This window comes from Ascaphus truei, chromosome 9 (genome assembly GCF_040206685.1).
Source record: "Ascaphus truei isolate aAscTru1 chromosome 9, aAscTru1.hap1, whole genome shotgun sequence".
In the NCBI taxonomy this organism is placed as follows: domain Eukaryota; kingdom Metazoa; phylum Chordata; class Amphibia; order Anura; family Ascaphidae; genus Ascaphus; species Ascaphus truei.
In genome coordinates this window covers 28,885,057-28,899,999 of record NC_134491.1, presented here as the reverse complement: position 1 = coordinate 28,899,999, position 14,943 = coordinate 28,885,057, and the positions used below count along the sequence as shown (strand labels likewise).

General features: G+C 41.2%; 1 protein-coding gene across 5 annotated transcripts in view; it reads left to right on the top strand.

The window, feature by feature from the left end:
- EIF2AK4 (eukaryotic translation initiation factor 2 alpha kinase 4) overlaps window positions 1-14,943 on the top strand; it is a 79,172-nt gene that overhangs the window by 59,879 nt on the left and 4,350 nt on the right. For 4 of the 5 annotated variants that reach the window (XM_075614173.1, XM_075614172.1, XM_075614171.1 and 1 more), the window contains 10 exons: window positions 900-965; window positions 1,667-1,837; window positions 3,839-3,973; window positions 4,966-5,076; window positions 6,371-6,493; window positions 8,619-8,705; window positions 9,989-10,101; window positions 10,847-10,905; window positions 13,525-13,622; window positions 14,804-14,872. In XM_075614173.1, coding sequence (XP_075470288.1) covers window positions 900-965; window positions 1,667-1,837; window positions 3,839-3,973; window positions 4,966-5,076; window positions 6,371-6,493; window positions 8,619-8,705; window positions 9,989-10,101; window positions 10,847-10,905; window positions 13,525-13,622; window positions 14,804-14,872 — 1,032 coding nt within the window. Of the gene's footprint in view, window positions 1-899; window positions 966-1,666; window positions 1,838-2,029; window positions 2,229-3,838; window positions 3,974-4,965; window positions 5,077-6,370; window positions 6,494-8,618; window positions 8,706-9,988; window positions 10,102-10,846; window positions 10,906-13,524; window positions 13,623-14,803; window positions 14,873-14,943 lie in introns of those variants that run through there. The other variant, XR_012803843.1, reaches the window with a different exon arrangement.

Sequence of the window (14,943 nt, the reverse complement as noted above, 5' to 3'; positions counted from 1 at the left end):
ATGACTCTATAAACAAACTTAACTTCTACTGCACAGTACTGAAAGGCAGTACTGAAAGGCAGTACTGTGCAGTAGAAGTTAAGTTTGTTTATAGAGTCAATGATATCACACCAACCAATGGTGGAGCAGCTAGAGAATTGTTACTAGCGTATGAAGGGTCAAGGGTTCGATTCCTGCATGGTATGGTAAAATTATTATAATAGGAGAGAGGTGTATGCCCCTTTAATTGTGGTCACACTTCCAAATACATAAGCAAAATAGAGAAGAGACAGTGCTGATCCCAGGTTAAAGTAACACAATTTGTAGCAGAATATCCGGATTCATATCAAACAATGCTCGTGGGGAAACGCTGTGTCCTGACATGAAACGTGGCTCTGCTGTGTGGCATGTTCCTTTCTTAAATAAAGGTGACCTTTTGCATTACTAACTGTGTGTGCTGTTTGATACAAATCTGGATACTCTGCTGCAAAATTGTGTTACTTTTACCTGGGCTCAGGCATTGCTTCTTCTATTTTGTCTAAAAAAAACAAAAAAAAACCAGTGCTGATAAAATAAATAAAAATAAAAAAATCCAACAAAAACGTAGTTAATGGTGGAAACTTTTAGGGAAAGCAGCGTACTTTTAACAAGACATTGTTTTGGAACTACATTGATCTCTGGGAGAGAGGTAGATAATTCACTTGATTTATTGATAATGGTATCACACGCCAAAGTGTCGCCTTTTTATTCTGCCTTCATCTTGGAACTGAAAGTCCGTGATTTGAGAAGTGAGGGCTCCTTGTCAATTTGTCCCCTTTTTCTGTAACTCAGACCCTAGTCTTTTTTGCATGAACATTATATGCATTGTAACCTAAATATAAAAACAAATTCTTAAAAACCATTACATTTCATTTTTATAGAATGAGAAGCTGACAAAAAGAGAAATGGAAGCCAAGTTTTGCAATCTCTCCCTTTCAGAGAACAGCGTAAGTAAAGTTGATTTGATGATCTTCTTCATTCATTGCATCAAATCCAGTCTCGCAGTTGCACACTAATTCTTTAGTCCAGGGGGTGGGCAACTCCAGTTCTCAAGGGCCACCAACAGGTCAGGTTTTCAGGATATCCCTGCTTCAGCACAGGTGGTGCAGTCTTTGACTGAGCCACTGATAGAGCCACTGATAGAGCCACCTGTGCTGAAGCAGCAATATCCTGAAAGCCTGACATGTTGGGAGCCCTCGAGGACTGGAGTTGGCTGCCCCTGCTTTAGTCCAACTGTATCGACTTGTGGGGATATTAGTCATCAGAAATGCCTTTCCTTGTACAACAATATATCTGCAAAATGTGACAAATGTCTCTCTTTCTTAGCAGTAGCAAACAAAGAACAGACATTTGTTTTTCAAAATTAGCATAGAACATGGACTATGGATTTGTCGAGATATAAAGATTTATGGTGGGTGAAAAAGGCAACAAAAAACCTCCACCTTTGGCATATAGCCAATAAAGAATATCACTTGTGATATTCACATGTCTTAGACAGGTTTGCAGTCCTACCTTTCAACCATTATCACCTCGCCATTCAGTGCTCCCACTGCAGCAAGGGATTCTGGGAAATGACATGCAAATGAGCACATATATATGCTGCTTTAAAGTTCACCTTTTAATATTTTACTTAATGTTTACGTTTCAGTTGAATCGCCTTTATCGGTTTATTGAGCAGGAAGGAGAGCTTCAAGATTTGGAGCCCATGATGGCCTCACTTACCAAACAAAAAACAGTAGTGGGTGTGTTAGCAAAGCAAGGTATAAAAGACCTGGAGGAAGTTGTTGGATTGGTGAAGAGGCTTGGCATAAAACTGCAGGTTTGTATCCCATCATTCGTGTAAGGTTAAAGAATGTTTGCTTAAGTGATCCTAAAATGAGCAAGATGATGATTAGTCCAATCGGCTTTCCTTTTCTGAGAGGAAGTCAAATGTAAAAGAGCAATTCTGCCCAAATTTCACATTGATTTTTTTCTTTAACGTTATTAGAACCGGGGGTTCCTCTTCTTTCAGCTGCGGGTGCCCCGGGTTCCCGAAATACTTACACATGAGGGTACCAATACTCCCTCATGGAGAATTCAAAATTGCAGCCGGTATTGTCCAACAGGAAGCTGGAACCCATGATGTTGTGACTTCCTATTGGCTGCAGATCCTGTGAGATTTGGCAGCCATATTGTTTCCCTATGTCAATTTAAACCAGGTACTATCACTGGTAAGTATCTCGGGTACTGGGGGTGTACCGGAGCTAAGAATAGTGCTGTTCAGCTCAGGAAGACCCACATCCCCCACCCCTCTTCCCCCCACCCCCTGATTCCAATGATGTAATAAAAACAATAATAAAAAGAAAAAGTGACCAGGTGGGAAAGAGTATTAATCTTCTCATTGTAGCCCAGTGTGAAATTATATTGTGATACAATTGTATTACAAACTCCCAACCTAGTGTAACTACTGGAGAGAAAAACCTTCTCTATAGCAGCGATTTGATTAATGGGTGTTTGGAGGAGAGCAGTACAGAGGCGGTCCATATTTCTCCCATTTGGAACCATATTGAGAATGGTAGGGACAAATGTTTAATAACGATAAAAGGAACAAAGTGCACAACGGATTTAGAATATCCAAACTCATTTATTAAGCCAACACTATCCTTTGTGCCCTTTGTTCCTTTTATCATCTATCCAGGACTGATCACAGGCTTTCGTACAAACATTGGAGCACCGGTAACTGTATCTATTTTGTTTATAATTTAAGGAGTGCAGCATTTTCCCTATCTGTCTGGACAAATGTTTAATAACACCATCAGCTTCACAACTACCCAACTCCTGCAAAGCAGCACTTCAGAACATTGGAGTGATACCTGCCCTTCACACTGGCACATCATTTACCTGAGGACACTTTCTGGTCTCTGATCCACTCTTTGCAAAGCACGGATATGGGGTGGGGGTGAGGGTAGTGGGGCAGTGGGTACGCCAATAATCCCTGTTTCTCCACTCATGCAGATTCAGTTTTAGAGTTTCTTATTCAAGTCCATGGCAGATTTTCTGCGAGTCTCACAGGTTAACAAAAAAGCCAGTTGGAAGTTTGTAATTACTCTGTTTGACTTTATATATTGGTGTGTTCATATCATTTACATTTGCGTCACCCTTTTAATGCCAGAGGTTAATGCAATAAAGGTTCAAATGTATGTAGAGAGTGGGTGCTTCAGTGATAGTGGAATATCCAAACGTTGTCATCAATAATTAATCATATATAGGACTCATGAATTTGACTTTAGTATGGTGTGGGTATAGTATAAACTGATGTGTGAGTAACTAGTCCGTAATGAATATTACCTCTCCTGAAGGGAACAATCAAAAATGCTGGTCTTCACCTTGATGTAACCTCATTGGAGCAAACATAACAAATACTGGTACTCCTCAAATTCCATAATACACAATATTAGATATCTTGAATGAATCTTACTCACTCCTTGAGCCTTAGTGAGTCTGTAATGGCGTGTCCAGCCGCTGATTAGGAAATCCAATGGTAGAAAAAAGGAGAAAGCAGCGCTCTGCCTGGGAGTCAGGTGGTATAAAAGTAAAAAAAAATCTGTTTATTCAACACAAAACATCACCCAAAGGAGGCCTTTGGGTGATGTTTTGTGTTGAATAAACAGATATTTTACTTTTATACCACCTGACTCCTGGGCAGTGCGCTGCTTTCTCCTTTTCCCCCCCCCTACGAATGCAATAAAGGTCATGGTTTAATATGATCTTAATTGTAAAAGTATATGGTTTGCCATTGTCTCCTTCATTAAATAAGGAGGTTTTTCTTTTTTACTTCTAGGTCGTTGTGAACTTTGGACTTGTGTACAAGATGCAGCAGCATAGCGGGGTCGTTTTCCAGTTTATAGCTTTTATCAAGCGCAGGCAAAGGATGGTCCGTGATATTCTTGCAGCGGGTGGCAGATATGACCAGCTGGTGAGCACAACATGTAATAAATGTTTTGCATTAGAGCATGTTGGTGTGTACAGCTGCAAGGGAAATGATTCCTAGTTCTGTATTGATCTTCTTGTGCCATTGATTGCAGAGTGGTAAAGGAAAAGTACTAAGGTTACTAAATTCTCCGGCTTGCAATACTTGTGAAATATGGAGCTGGGTTTAATCAAAGAAAAGCTATCCTATTGAGAGTAACGATATTGTTCAATTTGAATAATATCTGGTGCAGTTCTTCAGCGCGAGTTTTGCCCCAACTTTTCAGTCAGGGGACTGCCCTTTGTTAAATCCACAATCCCGTCTACGCACAATTTATTTTAATTTTTTTTTAAACGTTTTCTTAAACCATGTGGAGGGGTTGGTGGGTCGTCGAGCGGATCCATGGACCCACGACCTCTTGTAATGTCCCATTTCCGAATCGTGGAACACGTGCCTGGTGGACATAAAATGGCCAGTTTCGGGGCTCGCTTTTCTGGACTTTAGAAAAGTGCTATCAAAAGACTTTCTGATCCCTTTGTCCATATCTGTAGTTTTTCCTGTGTCAAAACTGGCATCAAAAACTTCAAATATCTCGGAACCCCGTGTGTTCTGGGGACCCCAGATCAGCTTTAGGGAACCTCCCGTTCAGTTAAACGTAACAAACCAAATACATTTTAGGGACGAATGCTGCTTTAACCTTGTAGCTTTTATACTAGAGTGCATCTTTCCACAAGCCAAACTAATAAATAACTACTTGTACTGCAGCCTTATGTATAGGCTACTATGCGTTTTAACTTTCTAGGAATAGTGCTGCTAACATGCTCCTATATGAATGCTCAAGAGTCTCGATGTGTATTTGAGTGAAGAAGATTCAGTTTACAAAGTATTACAGTATCATGTATCAATTATAATCACGCTCCTATTCTTTCCTCATTTCTTCACATCCCACAAATTGTAAAGGATTAGTTTTGTTTACAATTCACTGTTTTCTTTTCTAGATTTCCCAATTCAGAGGACCTCAGACCGGAGCTACGGCTTTGCCCTGCGCTGTAGGAGTTAGCATAGCAATAGACACAATTTCTGTTGCTCTTTCCAGTACAGAAGAACATGTATGTTTTATTATGATAATGTATACAGTACATTTCCAACTGCAAATGTGCCATTGACTGGTATACACATGACAGACTTGCTATATTTTAAAGGTGCGATCCCTTTCAAACACAGAAAAGCTAAGTACTGTAGTCTTAAAAAGAATTAGTCCCATTTAAATAGGTGTTAGATCTATTAGGTAGGTATCCATTTAATTAGCATTTATGATTTGCTAAACTATATAAATCATTGGCCCATTTCCACATACTTCCCAGATTACTGCTTGTTGAACCTGTTATTGTTTACGATTTTCAGATGTTCATGATCCCTTTTAATAATTTAGATCTTAAACGTCACCAGAAAGAGAGGTTTTCTCCCCTGCCAAACAAAATCTTAAGTACTCAATTAAGTGACCTTATATCCTGGCATTTCAGATTTGGGACCAGGGATAAGAAGATATTGGATCCTCTGACTATCTGTTAACTCATCTCCCCATAATGCATTGGCTGCTGAAAATAATAAAAACATTTCCCTGTGTTTTACACAGTTTGTCCCCCGAAATTATTTGCCACAATTTTGTCCTTAAATTGTGTGGTCGTTACCTTCCCTGTTGACCAGCATGTTTTGCAATGGTGTACTGAACTCCAGCCCCATCTATAGTAAGTACCTGAAGGAGGGACATGTTCAAGGTACCCTCCAAAGACTTGTGCTTCAGATGAGAAGTTTCCCAATTGAAGAAATGTGTACAAGTACAGGGTAATCTCAATTGATCCATATAAGAAAATGTATGTACCTCTCTGGGATTCATTTGAGGCCAACTCCTAGCTCCAGATTTCTCATTTTCTAAGCCTATTTACATCTGTAGATTGGAATGAGAATTGGACTGAGAGTTAGACATGAAAGGATAAGTGGGTACCGGGGATGAAACATCTAAATGTACCTTCAGTATCTGACTACTAAGGCAGTATGTTGCATGATGCTCTGCTCCCTCAAATACCACTGGAGACGATCCTGCCAGGCAGGCACTTTGGACCATGTATGGTGATGCTGCAACATTTCTCCTATTTGGTAACAGTCATATTTCCTGATAAAGTCCATTATGAACCAAGTCCATTATGAACCAAGTCCATTATGAACCGTCCATCTGTGGATGCCCATTCTTCCTGTTTCTGTGTTAACACTTTCATCTTCACACATCTCTATTGATGACATTTACCATAGACTTCTCTATCGGTCTGCCCCAGTTCACTGTAATGGAAGCGATAACTCCCCATTATTCGATCAACTAAGAAGTGAATGTTTCCTTTATTCCAGGTCAGCAGTTGTGATTTGTTAGTTGTAAGTGCTGGACTGATGTCTGAAAATAGAACCATTGGTATAATCCAGAAGCTTTGGACTGCTGGCATCACAGTTGAGATCATGTATGACTGGTCAGAGGTAAATATCAATAATGTACCCACTATGTTGACTTATCAGAAAATACAGAATAAATATTTCTCATTACCAACCCTGTCCAAAAAAATGAACATGGTGAATATATATATATATATATATATATATATATATATATAATGCTGATCATCTGATTGTAAAGCATAAATTGCTTGATCTATGCTTTCTGTGTAATTTGCTGAAGATGCCATAGAGAGACAGCGTATCCAAAGGAATGGTTTGCCATTTACTTTCATGGGGAATTTCATAGAAAACAGCTGATATAAGTAAATGCCCTTTCAGAGGTACGGCCATAATCCACTATGTTTTTATATATGAATGTATGGTTCTGTTTTTTGGCCATGCTGTGATAACATTATCTAGGCATGTCTAAACAAGCACTATGCACAGGATGCCACATATATTTAAACTGTTACCCTATTAATGCAGCTGCCATCTCATCTTGGTAAAGAGAACGTGTGAGAGCTTCCCAGTGACGAACAGATGCATCTTTTTTCCTCTCTTGTTCGTTTTAATATATTATGCCAGTGTGCAGTATTACACTATATTCATTTCTCCTGAAACTGCTATCATAGAATGGAGATCTGGATCAGGCTATAGTACAGAGTGAAGATTTTCGGTAGATTCCTAAGGCCTTGTTATAACACCCCATATAATGAGTGCAGTGGCCCGGTGAGTAAAGGCTTCTTGTGACCCTTGGGCATGCTATCTCTATTGGCTGTAAGCTGCACGGAGTGGAGACTCATTTTGCTGCATACACTGTCAGCGCTAGGTAAGATTTTTTTTTTTTTTTAAGTCTTTAAAGGGACAGTCCCTCCCTACGACCAAATCTGAACTTTTAAATACATTTTCTAAGTTAGTTTGTAAACATGGTGAGCGCAGATGTGGGATGGTTTCATTCTTCAGGCTGCTCCCTTTTTGTATTATGTCACTGTGTTTAACAAGAGTTTGCACAAGCAGAGACTCCAATAGGCACTGCAGTGAAACAAGAGAATCCTGCATACTGAACCATTCACTTTACACGTGAGCACCTTTAAAGCAGATACAGCAACAAATGAACATTTCAGGCAAAACATTCCCTCAACAACAAAGTAACAGGGAAGCTTTAGGCTGGGGCCATGCGGAAGCATCCGCACGCTAAGCAATCAGACTGCCTTAAGGCAGTGATTGCGTCCGTGCAGGAGGAGGCGCGCGCTGATTTCTTGGCGCGACAGGCCGGTCACGTGAGCGGTTCGCCCAATGAGGGCGAACCAGCTCCGTGACACCCCTAGGAACACCCCCCACGGCCCGTCCACGATGACCAGGGAAAGCACCCACTTCACGCGGGTCACATCACAGCCTCCGCGCGGGCGAAAGGCACCATTGCTCCAGCCTTAGTCTGCTTTGATTTCAACACTGTAGATCATTGGTGAGCAACAGGCGGCCCCCGGGTGCTTCACTTGCAGCCTACAGCAGCTGCCTGCCCCAGAAGCTCCCTCTCCCCCAAATGCAGAGGTAGTGGGAATGTTGCTGACGCAGAACGCAGCTTCTCCCTCAGCTGCTTAAGGACCTTGCACCGATCCGTACAGGCCTGCTCTTGTCCTGTGCCATTTACTAGTTCCAAGTGTACGAATAGTAGCAGGGCAGCATTAATATGCACAACGCATTAAGCTGTTTGTTTGCCCAAGCTGCTGACTAGCGTGAGAAGAAAGGGAGGCAATGTGTGGCCATTGAAGTACTGTATATCATGGTGCCCACTACTGTTGTGTGGGTATTTGCACATGACTTGGTTTGGTGTGTGTGCTAGAGCCCTTTTTTATTTGTTATTGTTTGTCTTTGCCTCCAGTAATTAACCTGCATCTTCATCTTCCTCTTAATGTTCTTTTTGCCATTCAAAACGGCAACAGTTACATCTCTGAGGTGAGGGACTGATTATTGCGGGTAAAGACCAGAAATCTATGTAATTATACATTGCACCATGTGTTACCATATCTCACATAACTCTGTAAAGCACGGCAAACATTGGTGGCACTAACGAAATAAACATATACTGTACTTAGGTCTTTTGGGGGCTTATACTTTGAAAAACATTATTTGAATGTTATTCTTAATTTTGTTTATGTTCTTGAAGTCACAGGATGAATTGCAGGAGTATTGCAGGTGTTCTGGAATTACATACGCTGCTATTATCTCAGATAAAGAAGGGAACTATGTGAAGGTAGGATTACTTGCCTGGATGTGTGAAGTGTAATAATACTTTTTTTTACATTTCTGTGGAGTATGTGTAAGAACCTGACAGATCTAATATAAAAAAAATAACTTACTATTGTTCAAAAGTTATTGTAACTTTGCCTTTAATCGTTGGCCTGTTTCTCAGTTTGTAATCCAGCAGCTAACATGTTGTTTTGGATTTTTTAAAAAGTAAAACAACTTCCCACTGGTTAGTCATAGAGTGGAGTAGAAGAGATCTCATGAAATATTGTGTTTCATTGGTGAAAAAATACTAGGATACTAAATCAAGAGACTTTCGCCGGTTTTTAAACATCCATTAAATCAGTGTTTCCCAATGGGGTTCCGTGGCGCCCTGGGGTTCCGGGAAAGGATTAGAAGGTTCTGCGGCGCCTTGGGGTACAGGCAGAGGATCAAAAGGATCTGCGGGATTTCCCGATCTCCCAGAACAAGAAAGAGAGCAGAGCAGTTTCCTCTCTTCTGATTGGCTGCAGCTGGGTAATACAGCCAATCAGGAGGAGGTGTCATGAGCCTGCAGTGTGTGACCAAGCAGAGGAGGAGGAAGCAGCTGGGCAGTAGAGGTGTGTGTGTTTGTGTTCTGTGACTTTCTGTCTCCTCCCCCCCCCCCCCCTGCCTCCTCTGACTCTTTGTGACTCCGTGCCCCTCAGACTGTCTTTCTGTCTCTTTCTCCTGTGACAGGCTCTCTGTTCTGTGTTTTCTGTGACCCTGTCCTGTTGTAGGGGTGAATCAGCACCTGAGCCCTGTGGTTAGGGTTTAGGGGTGCCCGAGATAAAAAAGGTTGATAACCACAGCATTAAATCATAGAGTAGTTGAAATGGTAGAGAAGGGGTTAAATGGCTTTCTCAATTATAACTTTCTAAAAGGAACTGCACTGTAATCTTTGCCGAGTGAGCAGTTTCTATCGGTCAACGTGTAATAGGCTGTATGTATCAAACAAAAACAGCTGCGTTCTTTGGCACTCTTCTATTTGATGGATTTTTGATTGTTGAGCCCAGTTGGCGGTCTCAAGAAATGCGTTGGAAGGAATGGTGTCCTAAGCCATTAAAAAAAACAGCATTTTTTGAGGGCCCGCTGCCTTTCTACGTCCCACTACTCTTCTATTTGATACATATGATTCAGATTTTGTGCCCCATAATTACACCACTTTTGCCTTGTTACTTAGACCCCCCGAGTATTTCATCCAGTTGAGCTGATCTCTTAAGATGTGGTGTTTGCATAGCAGAAATATGGATGATTTTTAATTTCTTGCAGTTGAAATCGTTTGAGAAGGAAAGGCAGAGTGAGAAAAGAATTTTAGAGTCTGATCTAGTGGATCATCTAGTTCAGAAACTACGGACCAGGGTGTTCGATGAAAGAAATAACAGGTACGCTGGACATATTGTGAGGGTAACATTCATCATTTATTTGATGATCTTTCTTTATATCCCACTGCAGATGTGGCCTTGAAATGGAACATTAATGTATACATCAGAAATCCTATCATTCTGTTTGTTAATGTAGTTAGGTAAACAATACGTCCTGAAAAATGTGATCGCCCGTATGATTCAAATAAGGAGGCCCAGATTTATACACACTTTTTGCGATCTTATGCATTTCTATCCACCTGCTGGCGTACGGGTGGGCAACTCCAGTCCTCAAGGGCCATCAACAGGTCAGGTTTTCAAGATATCCCTGCTTCAGCACAGGTGACGTGGTCCCCTCACCATTGTAAATTTCCACACATCTTAGGAGAATCAGAAATGTGCTGCCAGGATTGCATCCCAGAGGTGGCTGCATGAATGCTGCTAAAGTATATGTGCAATGCATATTGAAATTAGACATATCAATATTGTTTATTATTAGGCTTTTATTCTTGTTCTAAAACAGTTATCGACGGTTTTTATGAAAAACCGCACGCACCCCCTCTCCCTTTTATGTGTGTTCCTAGTCCGCTTAAACCGATTTAAAAGAAATCAGAGATTTGCACATTTTCTGTAGATACTATGAAATAGATATCTCTTTCATTAACTCGACGTCTGCGCTTGGAATTCTCCTTTTGTTAAATGTTAAAATGATTCCTTTTGTTTGCGTGTTTACATCTGACACATCTGTGTTTTCATTTCTCTTTAGAGAGGCCTCAGATAATCCATCAGTACAGAACGTGAAGGGATCATTTCCAGGCTTCCAGGGTAAGGACAGAATGTGTAGTGTAAAGCTTCATCTTACTGGCAGCCTGTGCATCTTATTGGCTAAATGGATATACACATTGGGGACATTGTCACCAAAAGGTCTCAATGAAGGCTTCGTGTATTCAGCCTTCCTTGATATCCCAGCTCCAACCATAGGAGTTAAGTCAGTCAATTTGACATCAGCATATACTGTAGGACAACCCGCATGGTAAATAAACAGGAAAGGTAATATGCAATTATCATTACTTTGCATAATTAATACAACAAATGCCCCTGTATATAATGGCTAGATAACGGCTATTCTACCATCTATAATGAGTACAGTAGAAACTGAAATCTACTCAGATAAACACCTAGGATTAAATAATCCCACCAACAAATCATAATGAGGAGAAGTGATTTAAAAGTACACACCATAATCTGTTCTTGGATTGTGCGCAGGGAACCAGTTCACATCTCCGGTAAAAACATTGTACTTGTACTTACCATTGAATAATATGGAGCAAACAACGCTACATTATGATCAACTGCAGCCTTGGATTTGTGGCTATGTGATGTATCCATTGAGGATAAACACTGCTGATAAATCACATTAAGCTGCCACCGAGCTGGATACAAAGTATTCTTGTTGTCTGTTGCCTAGCAACAGTGTTCCGTTGCGACACGTAGCAGAGCTGGTTCCGTTTTAGCACGGCGTATGTCTAAGCCCCTGTTACTCAGTATAGAGATCATTCACATTTCAATTAGTACAATCTTACATTTTAACCATTATAGGTCTGTTTTGATCACTTTTGCGTTTTTAAAGTAATACACTGACTGGTGTATATTTACATCTCCACTGATTGGCCCACAGCTTCGCGCCAAAACCGACGATCAAACTTACCTGTTTGGGTGTCATGGTAACCATTAATTAGCGTTAAATAGCCGGCCCCATCAGTGACCCGCCCACCCCCGAAGAAGTTCTAGTAGCAGAATGAAACGCGCGTTGGGTGATCACGTCGGGTGTGCGTCAGAAGCACGACTAAGACCCAGGTCTTGGTCACTTAGCGCTCCGATACTTATTTGATTTAAACACTCTTAGAATCAGTTAAACTGATTGTGGGCCGAATCAGGAACCCATTGGCATCGGTCAGGACTCTGCAGTATCACATGCCATCTCAGTAGTATGACTACAGCTTCTGTTTAAATCGCAGCTGAAGTAAGTGATTTACAACCATTGCATAGGTCATAGAATAGGCTTGCAATGAAGTGGACCTAACCCTATACGTACAGATTTGTTTGGTCTTCACTAGTCCACTATTGAGATCTATTAGCTCTCCAATACACTTACATTCTTTACTTCTGCCACATTAATTAAGGAAGCAATAATATGATGTGGGTTGCATTAGACCGCTACTAGCAGTATTAAGAAGTCTATACTATGCTACATTTGTTCTGTAAATATTCAATGCAGTTTGTTAGCAAGAGTGCTAACTTGTAGGGGAAAAGACAGGTGTATTAAACTCAGGGAATTATATCTTTAATTCCATGATTTTTTTTTTTTTACCTCTCTGGAGTATTAATAATATGCATATGGACAAACGAGCATGATACAGACCATAATTAGTCCCTGTCAATCTAGGAGAACTATAGTATCCAGGTGATCATCTACCATCGTACTGTATCCCATACTGAGATATTCAGGGATCTGCGAGCCCGGTGCTTCTTAGTTATACATCACAGAACAAAAGCTATACACAGGACTAGCACATCTACATGACCAGTTTCTTTCTAAGTAAGGAACATAATACTGGTTATTTTTCTTGGTGCAAGTAACCCACTAGCACACCACTAGGGTTCCTGTGTGTTCCTCACTTCTGTGATTTTTTTGGGGATATACTGAGCACATAAGCGCAAATTGAGGTTTTAACTTGTCTAGTTCTCTTTCTTTATTTCGAATTTAATAAAATGTATTTGTTTTCATTTAATAGAGGATGCGTGCATCATCAGGGATTCTTTCCCTCTCGTATATACAATAGCCGCTTCCCAGGTAGCACCCCTCTAATTGTTAATCTACAGCTGAGCAGGGATCATTCCCCCCCCTTTCTGTGTCACCTTATGGCCACCTACAGTAGTGGACACACACACCCCACACCCACCACCCTTTCCTTTCCTTGCTAGCAGTGCCTTTGCTTCTCTGGGGGTTTCAGAGGTAATACTGCCTCAGTCCTTCTCAGGGAAGCCCACATTTTTTTAAAGTGAACTGCTGTTTTGTGTTCTTATTAGGGTAATATTTTTAGTCCTGGAATTGCATTATGCAAAGAATGACGTGCTCTGGCTAAACGGCTTTTTTTCTATTTATGCGAAATCTTTTACACGCTAACAACTGTTGGTAAATTTTAGACATTTGCAACTTACAAAAAAGTAAAAAAATAAAATGGTAACATTTGTAAAAACAAGAAATAACAAGCATCAAAATCTTTTTCAGTGATTTCAAATTAGCTCAATCCTTTTACTTTACAGTGGCTTTAATAGGGCTCAAGTGTCAAAATTGCAGGACTTTATAAGTGAGGTTTATAAAATCTGTGTCTTTAGGAAAGCACCAAAAGTGCTTACATATCTATTATGTTTACATGACAGGTCTGCTTGAACAGCACAGCCCTCCCATAGTCCCGAGTGTCACTGTTATAGCCCCAGACAAATTATCTGCCAACGCAAGACGGCGTTTTGAAATCCAGGTAACATTTCTGTTCACAAACTACTGGATCAGGGCTATGTTTTGCATGGTATTTACTGGCTTACAAAGTATTCACCTTGGGTTGAAGATTCAACCATCAAAACTTTCAGGTCCAGGAATAAACGTAACCCTCAGCAAAGTTTTAGGTTAACCTGGGCTCCCCTCAAATATGTTCTATTCCAGGGGTGCGCAAACTTCTTGAGCTGCGCCCCCCTGCCGGGCAGACGCAGCCCTCTCGCCCCGTCAATTGACGTCGCGGTTCATGTGACGTCACGTGACCCCGCCGCGTCATTTGATGCGCGTTGCCATGCTGAAGACCCAGCCGAGAGCAGGTAAGGGAGTTAGAGGCCTCACGCCTCCCCCGGCATTTAATTTAAATGCCGTGGGGAAGAGCGTGGGGCCTCTACAACTGCCACGCCCCCCTAGAAATGGGAGGATGCGCCCCCTAGTTTGCGCACCCCTGTTCTATACTATACTCGCTGCTAGGGCATTCTGTAAATCACCCATTATTCCATTTAGATTTTATGCTCTGTAGGGCAGGAACTTTCCAATTCAATTTGTTTAACACACTTGTGCAACTTTGTAGAATATCCCCGTGTGCGCTCTGTATCATAACTCTGTAATGCGCCGCATACCGTGGTGGTGTTATATAGATAAACATAGGCACACATGCTTGGTCTGACTAACTTACAAGCAGATGCAAATCAATTAGTCTTTTGCCAGCAACAGATTTACCGAAAAATTGTTATATCAGACAAAATTACCAAAAAGAAGTCTGGGGCTGGGGGGCCCTTAAACAGATGAGTCCTCGTCCATTCTCTCGTCTGCTGAATTCCTTTCTGTGCCCCAGAGCACAGCACGTCATCCCCCTTTTGAAAACAAGCTGAAAAAGCAAATGATAGGGCCCCTGGAGTGCCAGATATGGTGGCCACGTCATGGGGGCACTCTAAGGGTAAGAAACTGAAAGTGTTCCTTGGATATTACTGTAGGGAATTCATTCAGCTGTAGTTTGGATGGATATAAATCTCTTGCATGTGGTTTGCAGAGATCCTGTTATCCTACCCTGCAGGGTAGGGATCCAGTGTTTGCCTCACTCTCTTTAACCTCTTCTGTCAGAAAGGCCTGGCGCCTTTGGCAGTGAAGGAGTTAATTCCCTGTATAAAACGATGTTCTCTTTTTCAGGTACATTCCAAATTCCAAACATTTATCTCCAATTTCCAGCAGAGAAACAACGAAATAGAAATATTAGCAGTAAGTTGCTTTCTTATTCTTGCATATCCTCTCGGTGTGGGGGTGATCTGGCAAAGGGGCTGGTGCCCCAA